The sequence below is a fragment of the Corticium candelabrum genome, chromosome 21 (genome assembly GCF_963422355.1).
Source record: "Corticium candelabrum chromosome 21, ooCorCand1.1, whole genome shotgun sequence".
Taxonomy (NCBI): domain Eukaryota; kingdom Metazoa; phylum Porifera; class Homoscleromorpha; order Homosclerophorida; family Plakinidae; genus Corticium; species Corticium candelabrum.
The window spans coordinates 1,609,423-1,635,703 of record NC_085105.1 but is presented as its reverse complement, the minus strand read 5'-3'; the positions used below and the strand labels follow the sequence as shown (position 1 = coordinate 1,635,703).

At 43.8% G+C, this 26,281-nt stretch overlaps 4 protein-coding genes across 5 annotated transcripts in view; 3 read left to right on the top strand and 1 right to left on the bottom strand.

Moving 5' to 3' along the window:
• Positions 1 to 2,949: 2,949 nt before the first annotated feature.
• LOC134196913 (uncharacterized) lies at positions 2,950 to 21,924 on the top strand. 2 transcript variants are annotated; one of them, XM_062666134.1, is made up of 25 exons: positions 2,953 to 3,222; positions 3,300 to 3,430; positions 3,546 to 3,588; positions 3,671 to 3,699; positions 3,915 to 4,002; positions 4,074 to 4,251; positions 4,594 to 4,690; positions 8,123 to 8,194; positions 8,259 to 8,301; positions 9,134 to 9,246; positions 9,714 to 9,810; positions 9,873 to 9,928; positions 10,943 to 11,056; positions 11,127 to 11,177; positions 13,133 to 13,237; positions 13,719 to 13,845; positions 16,891 to 17,009; positions 17,072 to 17,248; positions 17,504 to 17,575; positions 17,641 to 17,692; positions 20,891 to 20,928; positions 21,018 to 21,127; positions 21,306 to 21,376; positions 21,444 to 21,517; positions 21,598 to 21,924. In XM_062666134.1, the coding sequence occupies exons 1-25, from the start codon at positions 3,174 to 3,176 to the stop codon at positions 21,688 to 21,690; spliced, it is 2,199 nt and encodes a 732-aa protein (XP_062522118.1). In that variant the 5' UTR covers positions 2,953 to 3,173; the 3' UTR covers positions 21,691 to 21,924. The 2 variants fall into 2 exon arrangements, 1 of the variants encoding a protein (XP_062522118.1); XR_009972574.1 differs by lacking the exons at positions 20,891 to 20,928; positions 21,598 to 21,924 and having other exon boundaries at positions 2,950 to 3,222; positions 21,444 to 21,512.
• LOC134196914 (uncharacterized) lies at positions 13,852 to 16,879 on the top strand. Its single transcript, XM_062666135.1, has one exon. It carries the CDS (start codon positions 15,335 to 15,337, stop codon positions 16,598 to 16,600), a length of 1,266 nt encoding a protein of 421 aa, XP_062522119.1. The 5' UTR covers positions 13,852 to 15,334; the 3' UTR covers positions 16,601 to 16,879.
• A 953-nt stretch (positions 21,925 to 22,877) lies between the features above and the next one.
• LOC134196181 (transcription factor SOX-1-like) lies at positions 22,878 to 24,602 on the top strand. The gene has a single exon (XM_062665253.1). The coding sequence runs from the start codon at positions 22,979 to 22,981 to the stop codon at positions 24,407 to 24,409; it is 1,431 nt and encodes a 476-aa protein (XP_062521237.1). The 5' UTR covers positions 22,878 to 22,978; the 3' UTR covers positions 24,410 to 24,602.
• Positions 24,603 to 24,695: 93 nt separating this feature from the next.
• Positions 24,696 to 26,281, bottom strand: part of LOC134196182 (ubiquitin-associated domain-containing protein 2-like) — a 5,982-nt gene continuing 4,396 nt past the window's right edge. Inside the window, exons 8-9 of the mRNA XM_062665254.1 lie at positions 25,014 to 25,073; positions 24,696 to 24,942 (exon numbers count right to left, since the gene is read on the bottom strand). Of these exons, the coding sequence (XP_062521238.1) occupies positions 24,835 to 24,942; positions 25,014 to 25,073 (168 nt within the window). The 3' untranslated portion in view covers positions 24,696 to 24,834. The remainder of the gene's footprint in view (positions 24,943 to 25,013; positions 25,074 to 26,281) is intronic.

The following is a 26,281-nucleotide window of genomic DNA, read 5'->3' as shown; positions in this document are numbered from 1 at the left end:
CCTGCACATGTTTCTTCAAAATTCTTCTGTGAACAGCATCCACTAGGTGCATGATATTTCTCAGCGAAACATTCAACCCCTAAAATCCTAATATGATTATTAAATTTATTTTATTTATTTTTTATTTATTATATATTTTTATTAATTAATTATCATTTCTGTCCGGCACTGTACTGTACCATAATTCTATTATCATGGAAAAGACAAACTGATTAACTTGTATGTATAACTAATTAATTTTTATTTTTATTTATCATATTTTAATAATTAGTTACCATTTTTGTCTGGTACTGTACCACAATTTTATTACCATGGAAACGACAAGCCAGAACAAGCTGATATTATATCATTATTAAATTAATTATTTTTATTTATAATATATTTTTATTAACTTAATTATCATGTTTGTCTGGTACTGTACCACAATTTCATTACTATGGAAACAACCAGCCAGAACAAACTGATATATAATTATTAAATTAATTATTTTATATTTATAATATATTTATTAATTACCATTTTTGTCTCTAGTACCACAATTGTATTACCATGGAAATGAACAACCAGAACAAACTGATTTATGACAAAGTTACTTACTAATAATAATTTTTAAATTAGTTTCATTAATATAAAATACATGTTGCTGTGCTGTAATCAATTAATAATTTTTTATTTATAATATATTTTATTCATTAACATTTTTGTGTTTGGTACCACAGAACAGCCAGAACAAACTGATTTATGACAAAGTTACTTAGTAATAATAATTTGTAAATTAGTTTCATTAATATAAAATACATGTTGCTGTGCTGTAATCAATTAATTATTTTATATTTATAATATATTTTATCATTACCATTTTTGTGTCTGGTACCACAATTTCATTACCATGGAAACGACAAGCCTGACGTAGACCCTACGTTTGTTGTGTCCGAATATGTCTACTTTTTTATTGTGAGTAAGTGCAGTTGCACTTTCAAGGTGTCACAACCAGGATGTGACCAACAGAGATTTCCCAATCTGATAATGACAAGTGCAAGTCACCCGGAAGTGCAAGCATAGCCCCCACTCGTTGGGTGTTCCTCGTTAGTCATCGAGTCTTGTTGCGTCGCAACACGTTATCCCCGCGTTGCATTCTCACCTTGTTAGCACGACGTATTTACGCACGTTTACACCGATTGTATCAGTTTACCACTTTGTACCTACATAGTGTTGTGATTGTGTCAACGCCTCAGAGGCAAAAACAGTAATTAAGTTAGTAGGTTTGCAGGTATTTCTATATTTGAATGGTACAGTACCGTGTGTGAAATGTTTTTATTGTTCACTAGAGATGTGTGTATTTACTGCAACTTTTTGTCTTAAAATTTTTAACAATTTCATAAATTTTAAAAATTTTTAGATTATGCTGTTGCAGTGATGCGAGATTCAATTGGTTGAATGACTATTACACACACACATTGACACACACACACACACACACACACACACACACACACACACACACACACACACACACATTGACACACACACACACACACACACACACACACACACACACACACACACACACACACACACACACACACACACACACACACACACACACACACACACACACACACAGTGATCAGTGACATACATTTACTTGTATAACCGTTGACTACTTGATCTTCACATATTTTTGTTGCATCTCAATTGTTCATGAGATCTAGACACACCTTTTTAAAATTAAACGATAATAATATTTTACTATTGAAATAAAAAGTTAAAATAAAAATCAAGTGGAAACATTTGGGTTAAAAAATTTACTTGATTGTATTCATCATACATGTCCATGGTAATTCTAAAATGTTTAGTCTGTAGTCCTTTCAGTCTGTGGTCTTCTTGCTTCTCTCATAACTTATTAACAGACAACCCATACCCATGCATATGCCATTTCCATTCAACTAACTTCCAGAATCCCTAATTAATTCTATGTAGATGATGCAACTGAGTGCAACACACAATTAGTAGTCTAGAAATGTGTTGCTGGGATGTAATCATGTAAATGTAGATACAGTAGTACAGTAGTACAGATTTTAGTACAGTAGTACATGCAGTTGTACTGTTGTACAGTAGTAGTGCAGTAGTACAGATTTTAGTACAGTAATACAGTAGTACAGTAGTACGTACAGTAACCAAATGTAGATACAGTAGTAGCACAGTAGTGCAGTAGTACAGTAACCAAATGTAGATACAGTAGTGCAGTGGTACAGTAACCAAATGTAGATACAGTAGTAGCACAGTAGTGCAGTAGTACAGTAACCAAATGTAGATACAGTAGTGCAGTGGTACAGTAACCAAATGTAGATACAGTAGTACAGCACATGCAGTATAATTTTAGTCGTGGACCTCTACAGTTGCACAAAAATTTTAATTACTACTAGATAACATATACTTGTGTGTCTAGAGAGGAAAGCCAGTTGGTGCTTTAATTTTACGACAAAAAGCAGAGCAGTAGCAACTATATGCGTCACACATCTACAGTCTGGTGTAGACATGCAGACTCACTCACTTCACGTGCATGCATGTAGAAAATCATATTTTCGTCACAATTTCTCGGAAACAGCATCCAGAACGGTAGCACTAATGCTCAGTTCCAAGTCCTTGATTAGACGTAATCACGTCTACCCTCCAACGGTAACGCTACGTCGCATAATTTACAGACTCAAGCTAGAGACACCATACCCTCGGACGTTTAGCGCGCGCACGCCGGCCATCAGATTACCGACTTTCTCGGCCAACCATCACACCGACGTGCACGTCAGAACTCCAAAACGTCTACCATCGTAAAAACTGCATTCTAGCTCCCACGCAGTCACCTCTCGAGGCGCGCATCCGCTCAATCCAACCCCCGCACAGAAACACACATCCGGGATATCCGCATGCAGAGGCGGTCCGACGTGTGTACCCGTTTTAGGAAACTGCAGTGACATCAAGCGTTCAGACCGAGTTCGTGTCGCCGTCGAGTCATTCGGCACCGGGGTGGCACTCAACGATGTTGTGACTCAACTCATACCTTTGCGGTCAATCAAACGTCATCGACCTTCCTCTCTCTCTCTCTCTTTCCTCTTTCTCCTTTCCAGCCCCATATCTCAATACCTCAACAACAAATCCCATCTCCCAGCATCCCAATGGCCGCCGCAGAAAGCCTACTACGCGAAGAAGACGCCTTCCTCGCTGGTAAGACTGACACTTGGCGCCCAGCTTTCTAACCGTGGGCGTGCCGCACACTCTTTTTCATCCCATTTTCCCACCAGTTCAGCGCCAGTTGAAGGAGCTGAAGACGACTATCTCGCAACTGAGCAAGAAGAATTTCGTGCTCGAGCGCGACGTTCGCTTTCTCGAGCAGCGAATCGCGCTGCTTATCAACCACAAGATATCAATCGAGGTGAGCAAACTTTGCGGTTTGCGGTTGTAGCTACATTGTAGCCACAAGTAAAACATTCGGTATCCGACAATGTTTTAAGCCGTACACCCGGTTAGTGTCCTGTTTTCTCGTCTAGGAGCTTGCTGACCGCTTTGAGGGTGAGAGTCTCGAGCTACAAGGTGATTTTGGGGTCGTTTTAGTTTGTGGGCGTATCGTCTGATTTTCTTGGCTTTTGTTTCAATGCGTGATGGTGTGTTTTAGGTTCGTTGAGGGACGACATGAAGCGTCAGGTTAGCGTCGTCAAGTGACGGGTTGATTGTGTGTGTGTGTGTGTGTGTGTGTGTGTGTGTGTGTGTGTGTGTGTGTGTGTGTGTGTTTGTGTGTGTGTGTGTGTGTGTGTGTGTGTGTGTGTGTGTGTGTGTGTGTGTGCGTGCGTGTGCGTCTGTGTCTGTGTGTATCAAGATGTCGTACAGTACGTCGATGGAATCTGTTGTTGTTGATGTAGCATTACAGCAACTTGTTCTTTCTTCTTCAAACGGTGCCTGAGTACCTTGCTAAACTAACACGATCCGTGTCACTGAATCAGATCGATGGTGAGACCTTTCATCTTGCACTTTTACTATTTATCACACATTGAAATTTATTTCGAAATTTTTTTCTCTAGGTCTTCTCGAGGCTGTGATGTTCAGCGTGTATGGAAATCAGTATGAGCCTCGCGAGGAGCATCTTCTGCTGTCGATGTTTGAATTGGCGTTGAAGTATGAATTCCAGGAGGCAACCGAGTTTACCAGCCTATTAAGGGCCAACACGGCGATTACTCGTATGATGACAACATACACGAGGTGTGTGTGTGTGTGTGTGTGTGTGTGTGTGTGTGTGTGTGTGTGTGTGTGTGTGTGTCTGTGAGATCTAGAATCTAGAGAAGGATCAACAGCATGAGCATGTCGACCACTGATACCAGATCACTGTCTGATCTGGTTTGGTGGTTTTATTATTACTGCATGAAATGAGTTGCTCTGGGCAAACTGCATTAGAGTCAGAAGAAGCATGTCAAGTGCTAAGGATCCAGAGAGGGAAAGCAGATACTGTGGTTGCCTTTTCCATTGATTGTGGTTTCTCTCCTTATTCCAATGCTTGTTGACTCAGTGTGCCACACGTCTTGTTCAATGCTTTCTTTTGTGTAGGCGTGGTCCTGGTGAGGAGTACCTGAGAAATGCCCTGAAGGAAATTGTTGTTGAGTTGGCCAACAGAACTGACTCGCTCGAGATCAACCCAATCAAGGCAAGTCGAGACAGATATCATGCAGTGATTTCCAGTGGCACACACACACACACATACACACACACACACACACACACACACACACACACACACACACACACACACACACACACACACGTGTATATAGATTGAATTGTATTACTCATCCATTCGTGAGTTATGATGATGAGATTATGGGGTAGCATAGACATTAGTGTGCAGTGTACAGGGAAGCCTGATGAGCACTTGGTTTGTAGCCCAAACCTGGTGGCTCAGCATTGTTGAGGGCAAGGGATAAAAATAATCACACAAGGTGATAGGATCTGATACCATTATACAACAAAGACTGACAGAAAGTTGATATGTGACAGCCTCAGATAGGGCATGCAACTGATTAATTAGGGCAAGTGTGACATGCCTGTAGGTAGATATCTATCTATATAAAGTATAATATGTATGTATGTATGTATGTATGTATGTATGTAAGTATGTATGTTACATTGTATGTATGTTTTTATATCGAAGTGTATGTATGTAGCCATTTTTAATGCTACACATAGCATGGGCTCTAGAGGTTCTTGTAACCAAAAAATGTATGTATGTATGTTTATATGTATTTATGTATGTTTATATGTATGTATGTATGTTTATATGTATGTATCAATGTATGTACATGGTGTATGTATGACATATGTATGATACATGTACAGTACAGAGTATAAGATATCGTAGGGTTAGTATGCAGTGGCTGCTTTCAGGGTTAGTATGTAGTGGCTGCTTTCAGGGTTAGTATGTAGTGGCTGCTTTCAAGGATAAAGGTGCCCGCTCACGAATACACATGCACGCACAGACATGGCCACGTGAACTTGAAATCGTGCCGGAAACTACACTTTTTATCATGTACCGTTTTGAGATAGCTTGCTGTTGAATGAGAAACCGATTTCTTGATCTTTTTCTTGTTGCATGTGATCTGAAATGGGTGGAGCACAGACCATCATCGTCATGGCATCCGAAACTGATGTGGCAGATGGAAATGTGGTATTTCTTGTTATACTAGAAATAGAGACTGTAGGTCATAGAATGTGGTGCATCCTAAGAACCCTTGTTCTACTTCCGTTATGACACAACTTAGTGGCATGTTTCAAGTTTATGTGGATGTGTCTTCTCCTGCCCAGTGAATCGTCAGCTGACACTTTAAGTCAAAGTGTGAGACTTCTTGGCATACACTTCTGTAGGAGGAGACTATGGAAAGTTGAGAGTGAAGTGTGTAGGTCAGGTATTGAAGTACACTGCTTGCACATCTCTCATCAGACTGCATATGCTTGCAACATTAAGTGTAGACAGTAACTGATGGAAGGTGGGGGCATGTCTTTCTTCATAAAGAGTTTACCATGATGTAAATTGTTGTGTATGTGTGGGGCCATGAAAATGTGGCTTACAAGGTTGTTTATGGTCAAACGCCATTTTACACTTGTCTAAACCATTTGAGATTGTACTTCTCTAAACCGTTTAGGACATTAGGTTAACAAGGCAAGATGGGTGTTCTCTCCATTTGCTCCTTTTTAATCTGTAGCGCCTTTTCATTCCTGCACCCAGAAGCTGTAAGTGTCACACAGTCAAGAGCAAGTGAAGGTGTATGCCTACAACCTCATTTTTTATTATGTCTATTGCATCAGATATCCATGACCTTTCTAGTCCATCAGTTTGTCTAACCTGTGAGAGATACCAGTAATGCAGATGGAAGGTGACTTACAAATGGGGTCAACAATTCATCTAAAGGTCAAAGGGTCAACTGAGGAGACTACACAGAAGTTTTCCTGTATCAGGAAGTCCCACTGTGGGACCCAAATGCCTGCCTGATATATGAGACAACAACTTGGATACTAAGAGTGATAGTCAGAAATCTAGGATGTTTACTGTCTTGTAATTGAATGAGAATGCACCTGCACTAAAGCCATAGTGTAGTGTGTGCGGTGAGTGTGGACTCCCTGGTATGTTATGCATGCAGCGAGCAACCTCTAATGACACAAGGAGCATACACTGTGTAGAGCATATAGTGACAGTATACAGTGTGTGTACCTTACTGTACCAGTTGGTATGACACCAACCCAGTTGTGTAGAGGGACCATATCAGATGAGTTTGAATTTGTTGTCACAATGCATTAACTGAAGTCTAAACACGATATGAAGTAGGAATGAAAATCACTCGTCTGGCTTTTGTTGCGGCATCCTTGGCACTAAATCATGACACTCTGTCCTCTGACTTCAAATGTCAAATGTAGGCCATGCAGTGCAGTCAGTTGATCTCATGCTACTGCTGCAGTTGTTATAGCTGTGTGTCTAATTTCTCATTTAGTGGTTTGGGTGGAGTTTAATAAGAACTCGGGGGTTTTAAAGATGGTCAGTTGTTGTCTGGTGGTGGCTTTGTTAGTTGCTATTGATGTCTTGTATGGCATCTAGTTAACTGCCCTATGTGGTGCTTGCATGTGTGGTGATGGCCATACTGGAGTGCATCGCTACTGATGGATTAAACTAGAGAGATGATGGTGTAATGTATTGAGTTGATTGGATTGCTGTCTTTGCCAGGATGTTGTCAATGAGTAGGAATCAAGAGGCATGGTGTTGTCTCTCTTGTCTCTGATTTTTGGGTTTATTTCTGTTGACCTTGTTGACAAATTTGAGGTTTACAAAATGTTGTTGCCTTTTGTTGGGACTGTCGCTTGAGTGGCTGCTTTGTTAGCTAAGGATCTTAGAAAGGTATGTGTTATTGTATGACACTCACAGTTTGAAGTATTCCATTCATTCATTGAGTGGCGGTGTGCAGAGTACTTATGTAACTTCCTTTTTTAGCAGCAAAGAATGTGTGTGTGTGTGTGTGTGTGTGTGTGTGTGTGTGTGTGTGTGTGTCTGTCTGTCTGTCTGTCTGTCTCTCTGTCTGTCTGTCTCTCTGTCTGTCTCTCTGTCTGTCTGTCAATACATATATTTTTCATAAATGAACTATAGCATCAAAGCAATAGCTAATCTACGTGTCCATTACATCTAGTACATGCATGAAAAACTTGTAAAACTACAATGCACACTATATACGCACTAAATACACATACACATTACGACTAGACGAAAGGGATCTATGGTCCCGGTCTCTAATGTTTATGACTGTTCACTGAGAGCTGAAGTCTTCCTGCAGCTGTATTCGTTGAGGAGAACTTCTTTGTAAGGGTCTTACTATGGTGTTTTTGGAGTTGGTTGGCGAATCTCTTCCTCCAGTCTGTCTGTGTGTCTGTGCGTGTGTGCATGCACGCGCACTTGTGTGTGTGTCACTGCATGTATTTGTTTGTTTGTTTGTTTGTGTGGCATTTGTATTTACTTGTATACATAATCCTAACAATTGTTCCACTCAAGTCAACACAAACATCCTACCAGCCAAATTCTCATACGTATTGCATATTATAGGTTTATGAGGAGATGATTGAAAGTGGCGAAGTGCATTCCGAGCATACAAGCTTTTCAGAAAAGATGGCAGCTGTGAGTCGGCCGCCGTACGTGTTCCGGTTGTGTAACTATTGAGTAATTGCAAAATTTGCTTTAGGCAGAAAAACATGAAGGAGTGAGAAATCGAGTGGCAGAACATATCATGCTCTCGTGTGTGTGTGTGTGTGCACGCGCGTGCGTGTGGATGTCTGTGTCTGTCTGTCTGTCCAATACATATATTGTCAACATTGAAATCTACATTCAACACAACTAAGCAACTCTACTGTCCCAATCGCATAAAATCTCTACCAAACTAAAACTCTACAGAAACCAGCCCTATGTAGGGCTGTACAGTAAAGCACATTGATAATTGTGTATATTGTTCATTCTCTTCACTTTCCTTGTATGTTCCAGTAAGCGGGATGTCTTCCTGGAAATCACTGTAGCGTTACATTGTTGTAACTGAACTGATAAACGTTGTCTCCAATATGTTGTAAAATTGGATGCATTCTGACGACTGTCCTCATCATAAGACATGAGAGAAAGAGTCTTTAAAAACTGTTGAGCCTCATCACTCCATCTGCCATAATGTTCAAGTACCAAAGAGATTGCTGTTGGTGCATACCCTCCTGGTAGCAGCTGGGAGTCATACTTTGTGCGTTTAATCTTTTCTCTTCTGGATGCCACAGCCCCATCAATAGAAGCAGCTCTAGATTGGATGTCTTTGCTGAATGGATGTGATAGAGCAAAAATATCTAATTCTGCTGCTGGCATGCAGAATGATTCCGCAACATAGACGTCTGGCCTTCCACTCTCTCTCTCTCTCTCTCTCTCTCTCTCTCTCTCTCTCTCTCTCTCTCTCTCTCTGTGTGTGTGTGTGTGTGTGTGTGTGTGTGTGTGTGTGTGTGTGTGTGTGTGTGTGTGTGTGTGTGTGTGTGTGTGTGTGTGTGTGTGTGCTCACAATAATTATTATCCTTGACTCCTTTGCACATAGCCGAAAGCTGGAAGGAGTTGCGACTTCATTTCTAGACACGATTGTTAGGTCTATTGAAGACGTTCCTTACGGCATCCGATGGCTATGTAAAGCTATCAAGCAGCTTGTGCAGGTACATTTGTTTGTCTGTTTGTCTACTTGTTTGTTTGTATGTAACTGTTTATCTGTTTGTGTGTTTCTATGTTTGTTTATGTGTTTCTATGTTTGTTTATGTGTGTCTGTTTGTGTGTTTGTTTATCTGTTTGTCTCTTTGTGTGTTTGTTTGTCTCTCTTTGTGTTTGTTAGCTGTTTGTGTGTTTGTCTCTGTGTTTGTTTATCTGTGTGTGTGTTTGTCTCTTTGTGTGTTTGTTTATCTGTGTCTGTTTGTGTGTTTGTTTGTCTGTGTGTTTGTTTATCTGTGTCTGTCTGTTTGTTTGTTTGTTTGTGTATCTGTTTGTCTACCTGTTTGTGTGTTCATTTGTTTGTTTATCTATTTGTCTACCTGTTTGTGTGTTCCGTTTGTTTGTTTATCCCACACAAGAGTCACCATTTCCATAACTTGCCTTTAGTCTTCATGCTCGATCGTTTTCCATTGTATAGCAACACTTTCCCGAAGCAACTGAAGAGAACGTGACGTCTCTCATCGGCGGTTTCTATGTACTTCGATTTCTTAATCCGTCGATCGTAACTCCTCACGGTAGCCAGTGTTGTTGTCGTATTGTGTTGATAATGTATAGTGACTGTGCCATTGCTGTGTAGCGTATAGATTGATTCCCCATCAACCTCGGTATAGTGCGAGAAGAAATATGACGCTTGTAAGTGGGTTGTGAATTCATACAGCTGTTTGCCACATTAGTTTGTATTCTAGATGGTGTGTGATGTGTGTCAGTACACGAATACTAAATGATCTGTTATGTAATTTATTTTCAGCTATGAGCCTATAAGAAAAGGGACTTTGTAAAGGTCACGAGACTTGGCGAGTAGCATACTCTAAACGTATAGGGCTGAACCGAAATCCAGTCTGGGGACTGTGTGCCTGGCTGGCTGGCTGGCTGGCTGGCTATGTCTGTCACGCTGCAGGAATGTGCCATGCCTCCTTTGTGTGGCCCAGTCACGAAACATTAATTCCTTTATGTCGTACGTGGCAACCCAAGACAATGAACGAACAGCCATCCGTAGGCGCGAAACTTCCTTGAGAGAGTTTTATTACCAGAACAGTGTAATTCATGTTTGAGATTGCTAGGATCTGTCGGAAGTAAACAACAGAACTCACCTGTCTGCAACTGCTGACTCGAAATCGATCGCTTTCGTTGTTTTACGATATTTATATGGGAATCTAACAATACGTAACCATGAGAGATTTTATGTCTTGACTCTACTTACGACTAGACTATTTACAGTCTTCGTGGTCACGTGAAACGACATTCACTATGTACGGTTTTAGATACATTTTACAGGTAACACTCTAGAAAGAAAATAGCGTGTATATTCGTAATTCTTCGCGACAATTAACACCCATAGGTGGTGTTCATGACTTTGAAGGCTCATAGCTATAGAATCGACGGTGTAAACACAGGTTCAGTTACTAGTTATTATCTATTTATAAATTTTATAAACGTTGTGTGTGTGTGTGTGTGTGTGTGTGTGTGTGTGTTGTGTGTGTGTGTTGTGTGTGTGCACACTTATGCATGACTCACTGCTTTACCTGTTTGCTTTGCCATTCCACCCACCCACCTATACATACACTCTATCTGTGTGGCAATCGTGTATAACCTTACTCTCTCCTCATATACAACAATAACATTAACTGCATATTCATCATCCTCTAGGTTGCCAAAATCCTTCAAAGCGTTGCCAACCAGTCTCACGCCAGTGCCGCAGTCAAGGAATCATACATGCAACCGTTCAAGCCGTTCATTCATGCACAACAAGCGAGAATGCGTGTACGTCTCATCTCCATCTTCATACACATTGAATGATCCACACATGATGTGTATCTATTGTGTTATCTAGACCTTCCTGAATGAGTTATGTGATGTACCAGACTTTCATAGTGACATGGAGGTGAGTATTGATGAGAGTGATGTTTGAGTGCAATAGAACTTGTGGTGTAAATCGGAGGTTTTCGGAAAGCACAACAAGTTCACATGTACACACACGCACACATGCACACACACACACACACACACAGCATTGCGGGAGGTCTGTTGACTGTTGTGGTTTCCGACTGTGTAAACCATTCTTGCATGTCTCGTTATGTCTTTGTTCTTTCTGTTTGTGTTTGTCTGCTCTTTGTAAGGGCTTCTATGCTTGTCTGTTGACCATGTTTTTGTTGCTATTTTAAACTCTAGGGATTGTAGGTACTTTGTCTATGCAGTATTGATATTAATCATTAGAACGTTTGGGTAGTCTAGGAATTCGTTTGGCCATTCCACCCACCTACTGAATAATATCACATTTGGTGTCTTGTCCATGTGTGTGTGTGTGTGTGTGTGTGTGTGTGTGTGTGTGTGTGTGTGTGTGTGTGTGTGTGTGTGTGTGTGTGTGTGTGTGTGTGTGTGTGTGTGTGTGTGTGTGTGTGTAGGAACGAGGAGACCTTCCATGGTAATTGTATCTGATTGTACTCCATCAGACACCTGCACAAAGGAAACAAAAGCAATCTAGAGCTCTGTTTGTTTGTACACAGAACACCCACCTAGCTGTGGCTCTATAACAACAGACATTTAGTGACAACAGACATTTAGTGGAGGAACTTATGGTATAATGGGACAGTAAGTGCTTGAATAGATGTGAATAAGTAGAAGTGGTAATGGAAGGGTGATTATGTGCAGGGTAGTTGTGGCCACAATCTCTGTTATGGTGGTTTGGGTATGAGTGATTGGTGGGACTGCTGAGTAGGATGTCACACACACACACACACACACACACACACACACACACACACACACACACACACACACACACACACACACACACACACACACATACACACACACACACACACACACACACACACACACACACACACACACACACACACAGAATCACGCACATGTGGACACACACACACACACACACACACAGTCACGCACATGTACACACACACACACACACACACACACACACACAACCCACACACACACACACACACACACACACACACACACACACAACCATCAACAGACCTTCACCTTTCCAGCCACCACCCGACGATCACTACTCCATCGGGCATGCAGTTCCAAAGTCGGCGACTACCCTAATACCATCAACCAATACCAATCTTGTTAGTCACCGGATCACCATATGGAGTATCATTACACCCTCCATGATGAGCCATTAACATCTTTACCCCATCTGGGCACCCAACAACCAGCCAGCAAGCCCAGCATGGGAGGCATTAGTCATCACAAGAAAAACCTTTGCACATGAGTCTACATACTTGAGGTGCATCAAGTGTACCGATAAACATAATTATTATTTGCACTCAGTTTGGCGACAAAGATTTTGTGACAAACGAGGATCGAAAAGTTTCATAGTCAACACATCCTTATTGGCACTCAGTCGTGCTCGCCTGCTTAATTAATTTTACTAACAACCATGAGACTTGCTTTTGTTGCCCACAGCTACCCTCTAATTCGATTTCAACGGCAACACCAATGGCTTGCTTTCTTGCAACTCTGATCACGTGACATACACGTGACATACACACGAGGCTGGCATTGCGCCAAATTTCGTAAACAGAAAATGTGACGACCGCACACGCAACGCCACTAAAAATCTGAGTTTTCTCCATTTTGACTAGATACATAGATACATGTAAGGTGTGTGTGTGTGTGTGTGTGTGTGTGTGTGTGTGTGTGTGTGTGTGTGTGTGGCCATTCTATCTGTTGACACTTACTAATGTGTTGAGTGGCTACGAGATCTCGCACTTCATGCATGACACTTGCCTGTGAACCGTCGACATGCCATCTTTGGCATACGTTTACACGTCGCTTATCGCTCTTATCTCTTCCTTGCAGCTGGAACAGTATTTGGCACTCTGCCAGCCGGAGGTGTCCATCGACATCACACTCAATGAGATCTACCTCATTCACGACTTGCTGGTCACGTATAAGCACGTTTTGGTAAGCAACAGATTTTGGTTACAAGAATGTATCGATTTTGTTGTCAACAGTTTGTGTTTACGTCTCTCCTTATTGTCGAATTATTTGCTAATTTTTTGGGATGGAGTGTGTGTGTGTGTGTGTGTGCGCGCGCGCATGCGCGTGCGTGTGTTTGTGTGTGTGGCCATTGATTTGACTGTTGAGCATTTGTTACGTTCGAGAAACATGTGGCACTGATCACATTGTGAACGACGACTTGTGCAGTTATCGTTTGAATACATAGTGATACATAGTGATTAATATATACGAAACATGATTAGTGTGAGACGACATTATGTGATCACTCTGTACATCAAGGACACACACAGTCACACACACACACACACACACAAACACACACACACACACACACACACACACACACACACACACACACACACACACACATACACGGTGTGAGTTGTGTCCTTCTACTTCACTTGACGGATTTCTTTCTGTTTAGGCGCCTGAACCTGTTGATCACTTGAATGAGATTCTCGGGGATCTCGGCCCTCCCGAAGCGAGACTAAAACGAAAGGACGACGTGCAGCTTACGCTTCCTCTGTTCAGCCGGTGGGATGCCGTGCCAGGTAATACATATGAGTGTCTTGCAGTCAAATTATGTGGGATGAAACGAAGTTAGTTGAACGGTGGGAGGTAGCTGATATAGGGATGAATTGACTGACAAGTGGATGACGAGGAAGATAGGCAGACGAGGAAGACAGAGAGACAGACAGATGAGCAAACAGACAGACAGACAGACAAACATGATTCTTACGCCTCTCGTCAGAGGAGGGCGGCACGACATCAAGAACATGAAGGAGGTGTATCAGGAATTCCTATCGGGGAGTGGGAGGAGCTTGTCTGTTTGGATGACTCCCTTGCTGCAAAATCCACTAAAGGAAACAAAGAGGCCCATCGTGCAGCTCCTCTACGGCTTGTGTGTTGTGGAGAGCTATCAAGGACCTCTAGAGTTCTTACCAGCGCTGGTCTGGCTCCATCTACAGCAGATACAGCTAGGAAACTGACGTCAAAACATCCTCCTAGGGTCAATAGTATCGATTTATTAAACACGTCCCACAGTGCAGCTATCAATTTGTCTGAAAATGTTTTCTATGATACAGTACGGAGAACTCCTCATGGGTCTGGTGTTGGACCTTCTGGATGGCATTTGAACACTTTAAAGTATTGATTGATAATGAGAACACAGCAAAATGCCTTTTCTCTGCATGTTCAGCTATAGCTAAGGGTATACTGCCTCCTGAAATTGCCAAGCTTATGTCATCATCCAGACTGATTGCTCTTCCTAAGTCTAATGGAGATGTTCGTCATATAGCTGTTGGAGATGCACTTCGTCGTCTTACTGCTCGAGCAATTTGTGTACAGAAGAAAGAAACGTTTGCTGATTATTTTACACCTATTCAGCATGGAGTCTCAACACAGAACGGTACTGAGCTTTTACTCACCACATTGGTCTGATGCTAGAAGTTAATCAAGATTGGATCGTTCTCAAGTCAGATGTTCGCAATGCTTTCAATTCAGTCAGTAGGTGTGATATGTTAAACAAAGTGTCTAAGGCCTTTCCTGACTTGTTCAGACACATTCAACAAATGTATGGTCACTCTAGCTCTCTTATATATTTACAAGGATCATCATCAATTGTCATTCCATCTCAAGAAGGAGTCCACCAAGGCGATCCACTAGGACCAGTTCTTTTTGCAACAACAATTCATCCTATTTTATCTGAAATACAAAGCAACATCCCTGAAGTCGCTTGCATACTTGGATGATGTTTTCTTGCTGGGTAGTCCTGACAAAGTGCTTGCAGCTTTCAATATGCTCAAAAAATCTTTTTCAACCATCACTTTGTCTGTCTCTGAAACCAAGTGTGAGGTTTTCAGTCCCAATGTTACTCATCTCACTGGCTTTGACGGAATTCCTGTGAGTCATGATGGTTCGATTTTCTGGGTGTACCAGTTGGTACATCTAGCTTCGTGTCTACAACGTGTGTTAAGGCTGCACATTCAGGGGACCAACTTTGCGACCAACTCAAGAAATTAGAAGATCAGCAAAAGTTCAATGCTACTTCTAAGACATTGTCATATTCCTAGACTTGATCATTTGGCTAGATCTGTGGAGCCTACCTTGCTATCTGAAGCTATGTCCATCCAAGATTTTCAGTCACGAAAAACATTTGTTCATCTTCTTGGTGAAACATTTGTGGATGATCAGGTCTGGAAACAGGCATGTCTCCCTATTCGTATGGGTGGATTTGGTCTAACCCCGCTATCTTCCATCTCCGGTCCTGCTTTTGTTGCTTCGTGGTCCCATACCATATCTGAGCTACCATCTCGTTTCCCACATCTGAAAGTCATCATGGACAAATTCACTTGTGATGCATCTAGCCCCGTTGGACATGCTTTTCGAGCATACCTTCCAACCAACAAGAAGATCTCAGATTACAAAGGAATTAAAAAGCTACAACATCAATTGTCCATTTCTAATTTCAAAGAAGATTTCCAGCACTTGGTTGATGCAGCTCCAACTGCAAGAGATGAAGCAAGGTTTCGTTCCCTTCAAGGAAAGAGCGCAGGCGCATGGTTGCATGCACTACCAACTTCATACAGTATCGCACTCAACCCTTGTGAATTTTGCTTGGCGTGCCGTTTGAGATTGGGTCTGCCTATCACCATTTCAAAATGGGTAGAGTCTTGTAATTGCAATGCATCACTAGACGACAGTGGATACCACTTACTTACCTGCAAGACAGGGGGAGGCCCTATTTGGTCCCATGAGTCTATTGCAGTGTGGTTGGAGTACCTTAGAAGTCTACGAATTCACCATTGTCGTGAGCCAAGAAACAGGTATACTAACTCTGGATGTAGACCTGACATTATCATGTTTAATGCTGAGTCGGGCGCTAATATTAATCTTGACATCTCGTTGGCACACCCTTGGAGCTCAGATGTTTTCCCAAGCTCTGCTGAGGCAACAGGGGTTGCAGCTAATCGAAGAGAAACCAGAAAGATGGCCAAGTACGAACAACACAATCTGCCTGGAGGCTCGGTAGTCAAAGTCGTTCCACTGGTTATGGAACATTTTGGATCATGGGGAGAAGAGGCAAGAAAATTTTTGCAGAAACTAGCAGCCTTTTCATCAGATGAAGCAGGAAGACCTAATGCTGTGGAATTTTTAGATTTTTGGAGAAAAAGATTCTCCGTACAATTACAGAAGTGTAATGTTAAAGTCATAGCTAAGAAACTTAGCATGTTGTGCGGTGGGTCTGAGAGGCCTGACTCTCTCTTGGCACCCAATTTTTTCCTCGTTAGTCTTAGTTATATATAAGTGTTTAGTTTGCTGTAATGTTAGCTTTCAATGAACATTAGTCTAGTTGTATTACTGTAGGTCTTTGCAGAATTGTATGGTAGTTTGATGTAAGAAATAAATGACAGACAAACAGACAGACAAACAAACAGACAGACGTATGGACGAAGAACGTATTGAATTGAAGAGACACACAATGGATTAGCTAATACAGATGGACAAGTTGTTACACAAGCTCGGCTCTCGACTTTGTGTTTCTCATTTCTTTATCATCTTGTTTCACATCATACATCATCTACATTTCTGTCCAGAACCCGGCGACTTTGCAAATCCATTGCCCTCAATCGGCCCTCTCAAATCACCACGAGACCACTCACTAGAAGGAGCCAAACAAAAGTGTAAACAACTGCTGATGAAACTGCTCAGACTGGTCTGTACACGTTTGGGTCCCGAGTCCATCATTGAGTTTCTCATGCTTTGTTTTTCTTGCAGTATCCGCAGTGTGCCGAGGAGACGACTCTGATGAAGGCTCTACTCCTCGCGCAGCAGTCTCCGAGTCGCGACGTCCAAGTCCACGCTGAAATCACTCTGTCTCAAGTGCTGACTGCTCAGGAGCAGTGCGGCTTGCCAGACGATGACGGCCACGCTTTGTATCAGGAATGCAGAGCGGTAAGTGGACAATAGACGATGCAGTGAGTTGCAGCCGGTGTTGCCTGTTTTCGTTACTAGACTATTGTATTGGAGGAATGCATCTCACAATACACTAGACTATTGTATTGGAGGGATGCGTCTCACAATACACTAGACTTTATAGATTATAGATTAATTATGTCTAGTAATTGTTTATGTGCCTAGACAATCATACTTTGTAATATAAAATTTGTTATTACTTGTTGTATGTTTTGTTGTTGTTTTTGTGTGTAGCTGCTGCCAAAGCAACAGAGCATACAAGAGAGACAAGAGCGAGAGCTACAGAGCCTTACGACAGTATACGAGGTGAGCGAACACACACACACACCTCGTTTGAGTTACACTGATGGTTATTCGTGCTTTGTGACCAGACTGTCAAAGAACATGGCAACTATTTGTCCGAACAATTGGATGCGTATCGAGGTATAGAGTCGGCATCTCTCGACCAACTGACTGACTGACTGACTGACTGACAAAGATCATTTATTGAACATACAAGGCACTACGTACATCATAGGAAGTCGAAACATAATAGTCGCTACTGAAATCTAAAACCCACTAATGAATGCTACTTTGAAGTTCGCAGTCTAAAGCTATATCAGCACTAGAACTTTGTAAATGAAGTCTGTCAATCTTCTTCAGCAAGACTTTAGCATTGCATCTCTGTAGGATTACACTCAATTTTTTTCTCCAGTAGGAACTGACTGACTGACTGACTGACTGACTGACAAAGATCATTTATTGAACATACAAGGCACTACGTACATCATAGGAAGTCGAAACATAATAGTCGCTACTGAAATCTAAAACCCACTAATGAATGCTACTTTGAAGTTCGCAGTCTAAAGCTATATCAGCACTAGAACTTTGTAAATGAAGTCTGTCAATCTTCTTCAGCAAGACTTTAGCATTGCATCTCTGTAGGATTACACTGACTGACTGACTGACTGACAAAGATCATTTATTGAACATACAAGGCACTACGTACATCATAGGAAGTCGAAACATAATAGTCGCTACTGAAATCTAAAACCCACTAATGAATGCTACTTTGAAGTTCGCAGTCTAAAGCTATATCAGCACTAGAACTTTGTAAATGAAGTCTGTCAATCTTCTTCAGCAAGACTTTAGCATTGCATCTCTGTAGGATTACACTCAATTTTTTTCTCCAGTAGGAACGGAATTCAGCCTTGTTGCATTTTCCGTCGCTGTCCCTTGATCGCAATGACAAAGTGTTCAGGTAGTCTGTCGCAGTATTCCCCCAGTGACCGAAATGTTCAAAGACTAACGGCGCAAAGTTAGGGGTGGAACCTCCAGGTAAAAGATCTTTTAAGTATTTGGCCTTCTTCTTTTCTTCTCTTCTGGATGCAGCACATCCACTTTCACTACTCGACCTGGGAAAAGCTTCGCAGCTCCAAGGGTGGGAGAGTGAAATATCAAGGTCAATGTTAGAACCATCTCCAGCATCGAAAACCACAATGTCCGGTCGATTACTATTGTTTGTGTACCTGTCTCGCACTTCTTTTCTGTGGTGAAGACCCACCTCCTTGAGGCACTCGCACCAGCCTGCTACGACACTGTCATGTTGCCATACAGGTCCACCCCCGTGTTTGCAGGTCAAGAAATGGTATCCATAATCATCTGCTTCTTTCCCACACTCACAAATAGGTGCCAGGGACTTGAAGGGCATTGGGCATCCCAGCCTCAGAAGAGCCGCTAACCGAAATTCGGAAGGCTTAAATGCAAGCCTATCTGAGGAAGGTGCTGCCTCTAGCCATGAGCCACATCCAGGACCTTGAATCGACCTTAGACGAGCAGCCTGATGTTGATCCTGAGATTGATCCAGAAGGTGTTGAAGACTAGTTGTAGATAACTCGTCCGTGATGCGATGTTGTAGCTTGATGGGCTGATCGGTTAAGTCAGTGAAGCAAACCCCTCCAAGGGTGCTTGGCGTGCCCGCCAAGAGAGAATCGATATGCTGCTTAGCATCTTTTAGATTCTGTCCAGTTGCGCCCAGATTGTCTAATATTGACTGTGAGCTTTCCCAGATATATGAGAATCTTTTCGGCAGTATTGCTGATGAGTGTACCCAACCTGCTAGGAAAGATACAGGTGAAATTTTTTCGACTGAAGTCATTCCGAATCCCCCTTTTCTTATGGGCAGGATGGCTTGCGACCATTGAGCCTCAGATGTATTGGTGACACCTATGATGTGACTAAAGGACGCATGCGTTATGCTATCATGGATGGTTGCCGCAGGCTTGAGAAAGGAAGGAGGAACTGTTCTTGTCAAATGATTCATGCGAGTTGTGTGGCAGTGCCTCAAAAGGAGCATGGAGCTCTGAGGGTCATCCAGCGACACAATCTCTTGGCAAAGCAAGCTGCCTGACTTGGCGAACTCGATGCACTGTGATGCAACAAAGTCGAATCTCCCAATGGGTGTCCCCAGTAACACAGATCCTTCCACGGCTCTGGGAAAAGGAGCCAAAATTTCAGTGGACCCTGGAGAGTAGATTTGACACTTTTGATCAGCAATCAGTAAACCAGATTCTTCAGCCAATGAAAGCTTCAGATTAGCAAAGGAATCAAGTACAGGCCCCTCATTGCCGAGCAAAAAGATGTCATCCAGGTAGGCTAAGACTACTATTTCCGGGTAGTCAGCTTGAATTTTGGTGATTGTAGGGTGAATTCCTAAGGCAAATAGGACAGGCCCCAGGGGGTCACCTTGGTGCACACCTTCTTCAGAAGATATGATCACCGTTTCCTTTCCCTTGACATACACGAGAGGGCTGGAATTTCCATACATTTGCTCAAAATGGGCCAAGATGGCTGGAAATTTTGATAAAACTTCCTTGTGCAAAGAAGACCTCTTGATGGTGTTAAAGGCATTCTTTATGTCAGTTTTAACGAGCACCCAATCCGGTCTGCTTTCCAGAAGTAATTGAATATGGTGTGTTACCAACTCAGAGCCACCAGGAGTTGAAACCCCATGCTGCAAGGGAGCAAAGTAGGCAGAGAACTCAGATTTCAAGTGATGACAGATAGCCTTAGCTGAGACTCGGCGGAGAACCTCGCCAATGGCTATAGGTCGAACATCACCACTGCTTTTGGGCAAGGCAATCAATCGGGAAGCAGACAGCCAGGTAGTGACAAGGCTTGGAAGATTTCCTTCAGCAATGGATGAGAGAACTCTGACTAAGGCGTCCTGGGTCACAGCGTTATCTAGAAGATTTCGGAGGTGTTCAAACTTCCAGCCCGAAGGGCCTGCTCCAGAACCTCGAGGGGACTTTTTAATGACGTTGATAATGACTGAAGCTGGCAAAGCCATTGAATTGCAGGTATCAGAGTGTGGAACAGGGGTGTTGGGATCTCGTGTAGGGTGTTTGAGAGATAGTTTGGCCACTGTTTCATCACTAGCAGGTGCCAGGCCTTTGCTGGTTAATATTCGAGCAGCTCTTGACTGACTGACTGACTGACTGACTGACTGACGACTGACATCATTTATTACACACAAACCTCTACATACTGACTGACCAACTGGCTGATGATTGGACACGCTCGAAATCATTTACCAACGAGTTAAGGCAACAAAAATTGTAATCTCCTGCCTGGTTTTTGTAGAATATCTCGAAGCTGTTAGAAAGAAAGTTGGAACTAAGGTGTGATACTTGTCACTGTATGAGTGATTGTGTGTGGGATATCACCTGCAGTGACTCTGATAGCTCATTGTTCCTCTGGTCTCTTACAGCAGGGTATCTCTGCCTATCGACGTCGCTCTCAGACTCCAATCAGAGTCACGTTTACACAACTCGAACGAGAAGGAGTCGTTGTGGAAGGCAAAGGCATTCCAGCATCAAGGTACGTACCTCCACTGTGCATCCAGATGGGTTGACTACCTTGACAAATCTGGCTGCTAATTATCACGTGGTTAGGCTTTATTTTTTGAAGTTACATCAATAGTATGGCATGCATGCATGCATCTGTGTATGTCCTGTGTACAATTGTGTTATCTGGGGTGACCATGCTTGCTCCACAGGCGTGACAATATCTATTTTATGATCCTGTCGGATACACCTGGAACCTACCAAGTCAGCATGCACTACAAAGGTGGTGTACGTTTCTCGTCCGGCACACCCGATTGTCTTCTGACATCATATGCTTGAAAACGTTGCAGGGCGGAGTAAAGAAGTGCTCAGCCGTACGTTCCACCTCGAGGAAGTGCTCGAAATGCAGCACCTTAGAGACCCGGTAAAATGCATTGCGGTCGCCGGTTTGACTGGGCATGCAGTCATTTGACTCTTTGTGTGTGCGTGCGTGCGTGCGCTTAGGTCTTGCAGCTGGAAGATTTCGTCGTGCTCGACGCTCGTCGCGTGCTGACGCTACTCAATCGCACCTTCATCAAGCCGTCGACTGGCAGATAATGAGGAAATAACAGTTGTAAGACTGTAGTTCGGGTAGGAGCCGCAGGCGAGCGGTTCCTGTGCGGAATGTTTTGCATAGCGTCTAGAGAGCAGAGAATCACTTGATATAGTAGGGTTAGCGTATTTATTGTATCTACAGCTAGAGATATAGCGTACATTACGTGGAAATTCTACAGTCTAAACGAGCTATGGCGTGTACAGATGTTGATGAGTAAATGGAAAGTGATTGATGTACGTGTGCGGGTTTCGTTTGCGAACGGTGTACAACAAGCTTGCCTGTGCGACGTCGGAAGACATCAAATCGTTGGCGAAATATGCTCGCACGCCCGACGCGGGTTTCTGCAATTTAGAAAATTGCGTTAGTGTGCTACATCCGTGAGTGCAGCAAGATGCGTGCGCGTCGGCAACACTACAGCACACGAGGTCTCTACATGAACACCCAGAGTGCAACACCTCGGCATCTCGACTGCGCATGTTGCTCGACTGTTGCCACACATCGGCGGTCGTTTTGATTTGCAAAGCAAACTAAAGCTCTTCCGACCGACGCTCGGTGTGTTTCCAGCCTCCAGCCGTGCACGTGCGGGCGGGTAACCTGAGCGTCGCAATCACCTGAGCTGTGTTGCCTCTGCGCGATATGCGAAGATAATGCGACTAACGAGGTTACTAAACGGCTGTCGTCGCTACGCTCGCACTTCAGCCACGCTCGACGTCTTCGCCTGTCGCTTGCCTCCGCTCATCAGCCAACAGTTCAATCGAGGCGAGAAAGCATGTGGCTCACAAGCATGTCGTAGGCGTCAGTGTGTAGGCGTGCCTACGTGCGTGACGCTCTTGCAAGCCGTAGAGAGGAGTGAAAAGCTAAACACGAGATTTTCATTAAAATTCGTGACGCTGTGTGCGCGTCCGGCTGCTCGCGAAGCCCGAATTCGACGCGGCGAGGCGGAATTCCCAGACGGACGCTCCATTTTTGATTGCACCCACTCATCTCTAATGACATGGAACCGGATACGGATCGAATCACTTTAGGTGATAAGCGAGCGCGGCGATTCCGCCCACTCGGTCGCCCATTGGCTGACGCTGCGAGTACGTCACGCCCGTGGGCGGTGCCGACTACGTCGCGGCTCGTGATTGGTCTGATGTGCGATTGATTACGAGGCGTCAATCCCGGCTCTCATTAGAGACCAGCTAGTGTCTGCAAACCGCAAGCTTCCCACGGGTGCTGTTTTCGCTCGCTCCCATCGCACTCACTCTCCAGATCTGCTGCCGGACGTGTGTGTGTGTGCAACGCAGCATGTCGACGACCTCGAGCATTGCACAGAAAGAGGACCGAATCAAGCGACCAATGAATGCCTTCATGGTGTGGTCGAGAGGCCAGCGGAGAAAAATGGCCGTTGAGAATCCGAAGATGCACAACTCGGAAATCAGCAAGCGTCTCGGCTCGGCGTGGAAATTGCTCAGCGAGACGGACAAACGACCGTTTATGGACGAGGCAAAGCGGCTGAGGTCGCTGCACATGAAGGAGCATCCCGACTATAAATACAGACCGAGGCGGAAGAACAAGAACGTCAAAAAGGACAAGTTCGCGTTACCAGCGACATTCAACCTTCCGGCTGCGCTGCAAAACTGCGGATACACGAACAGCACGACGTATTACTACAATGCGGCGCCGTCGGGTAGCTACTGGGCGCAGCAGAGCTTCGCGTACGCGCAATATGGAGCATCACAGTGGCCGACTCCGCAGCAGCAGCAGCAGTCTCACTACCCGTTTGCAGCAGCCACCTACCAGGCGCCCTACAACTGTTACCCTGCGACTGCAGCAGCTGCTCCCTATCAGTACTCGCTAACCGGCAATGCGGCCTACACTGGAAACCAGGAGGCGAACGGAGGAGGCGGCAGCAACAACAACCAACAGCAGCAGTACGCCGTCGCGCCCGGCGTACATCCACAGTCCGTTGCAGCAGCATCGTACCCTGGACATACTCAGAGTGTTGCGTATCCGGTTGCGTATCCGGTCGGGCAGCCGCAGCCGCAGCCCGGCTTTCAGACTTACAGCTATCCGATTTATGACACGCCGCCGCAGTCGGCTGAACGAGCGTCAGCGGGAGTCGTCACGCCAGAGTCGCCGCGCAGTCCGTGTCCGGGTCACGGCGCGGCTGTTGGCTCGGTGTGCGGACCGCGCCACGTGCGTCACCACGTGCCACTAATTTCGACTCTCGAGCAAAGCGATTCGCCTCAACCAAGAATGAGTACGCTCTCGCGTGCTCTCTACGGCTCTGTTCTTGAGGATATCCACACGCACGATGTCGTCGACGACGAGAATCGAGACGATTTCACGACAGCAGGAAAAGTGTTATCACTACGAGATCTACCTGCAGAAGTCGATTATCCGACGCCCGATCCACAAGAAGGTGACGTCACTGTCAGCGTCAGTGACAAATCCAACAGTCTGGCATTCGCGCATGTGCATCACTACAGCTCGGACCTCATCGACTACCCGTCACCCGACCCGGACCACAAACCGTGTCCACCAATGCTCTTCATGCCGATCCAGAGTTACGATCCGGATCCGGACGACGACGCTCACCCACAAGAGCTCGACGCGTTTCTCAATATGTACCTACCGGGACCGGAAGGCGAATTCGACCAGGAAGATCAGGAGGCCCTCCTGACATCTCCTAGTTTTCTAAACATTCATATAGACTCACTGCCCACTCAGACGTAGTATTCTAAACGATTATTTGAGATAAGTTTTATATGGTCGTGACTAGTGAGCCTGACCATGAATTCCGAACTATATTGGATTGGATGCACTCTCATTGCACAGACAATGTGAACTCCTCAATTTTTTTTTATTATTTGACTTGGACACTAAGGCTTTTGTTTGAGACCCCCTGTTTAATATTCCAGATTTCAGACTTGGAAATTCCGTTGAAGTGTTTTTTAGACTCTAGTCTGTCCTAAGATGTAAGTACGACCGACATTGTAGCGCATCTCTCCTTATAGACTTTATGTAAACACTTAGCATTTATTTTTTCTTGAAGAGACGGTTGGTAATAAAACACAGTTGCCATACTTCACAACAACATCGAGATCTCACACTGAGCATGCTCGCTATCCATCCTAATAAATACTCTTGAGTACATGTAGTCAGTCTGAAACGAGGATGTTCATCGCCATCTCCAGATTGTTATTGCTTTGAGTGAGAGCATGTGTGGCTGCCTGTCGTGTAAACCCCATTTCCATCAGTTGCTGTACCTATTCATAATACAACCAAACCGTATAAGGTTCAGGGTGAGGTAATTCGTTGTATCAACCGATGAAGTAACCTGCTGTTCTTGGACCACAGTGCTGGTGCTATTACCCATACCAATGCCATCAGGAAAAGGCTATCAGAGAGAGAGGTCAGGAAATGATAAACAGTAATGTAAACCAACCCAGACAGGACAAAAGAGGATAGACAATCAAGCATACAAGACAATCAAGTCGGTCACCAGCCCTATATATGGCATGCATTTTGGGTTCGAACTCCAGTGCCAACAATGTGATCACATCAACACACATACATAAACGATGCCTGTCATCCTGCATATACATTTGCTTATCCTGATCGGAACATTATGCGTCGGTTTGAGGCACAAGGTTCATGCATAATGCATGGGAATGCTTTACTCAATGCAATCCTTTTACACACCTGACTGTCTCGAAATACTCCAATATCCACATATCCGATGACCTTGTGTGTGTTTCTAAGAGTTCACTAATACCTCTGACCACAATTGCCATTGTCATGATGCATGTTTTGGTATTAATCTACTGTCTCTTGTGATTCCCCATGTAGATTGGTAGGGTAAATAGTGCACGTTATCTCTTGTTTACATGGTGAGTGTATAGCAACCGGGACACAACCCAAGATGCAGCCCCACCCATTGCATACTCACATCATCACGGCATGCTTCCTTAGATAATGTTGAGAGAGTTTTACACTGTCAATCACATTTCGTGAACATGTACACACACACACACACACACACACACACACACACACACACACACACACAACACACACACATGGTGATCTAATCACACTTAGTTACTATGGTTACTAGTCACCATGGTTACTAGTCACCACAAACTTGTGTCTATACACTCTGTGTCTTTTTATGTCTACATTGACCTTCCCTAATCGATTTGCATTTGATCTTGTCAACAAGTGTCCAAGGTAATGATTCATTTTCATTACACCCACCCTTTTAAAGTCAAGTTTTGAAACCCGTTTCTATAATGGAAACCATCTGTAAAAGGATGATACAACCCGGCATGGCAACCATAAAGTGTGCTCATCTGAGTTGGATCCCGGGGCATCAGTTTAGGATTTATTGATTGAGTTATTAATTTGTCAACCCTAAGTGCCTATTTTTGAAATCTGTCTGAGACTTTGGCAAGATCTTCATGTTCTGGGAATTTCATACAGACAGACGTATAGACAGACAGGCAGACAGATAGACAGACACAGAGTGAGACAGACAGACAGACAGACAGACAGACACACACATACACACACACACACACACACACACACACACACACACACACA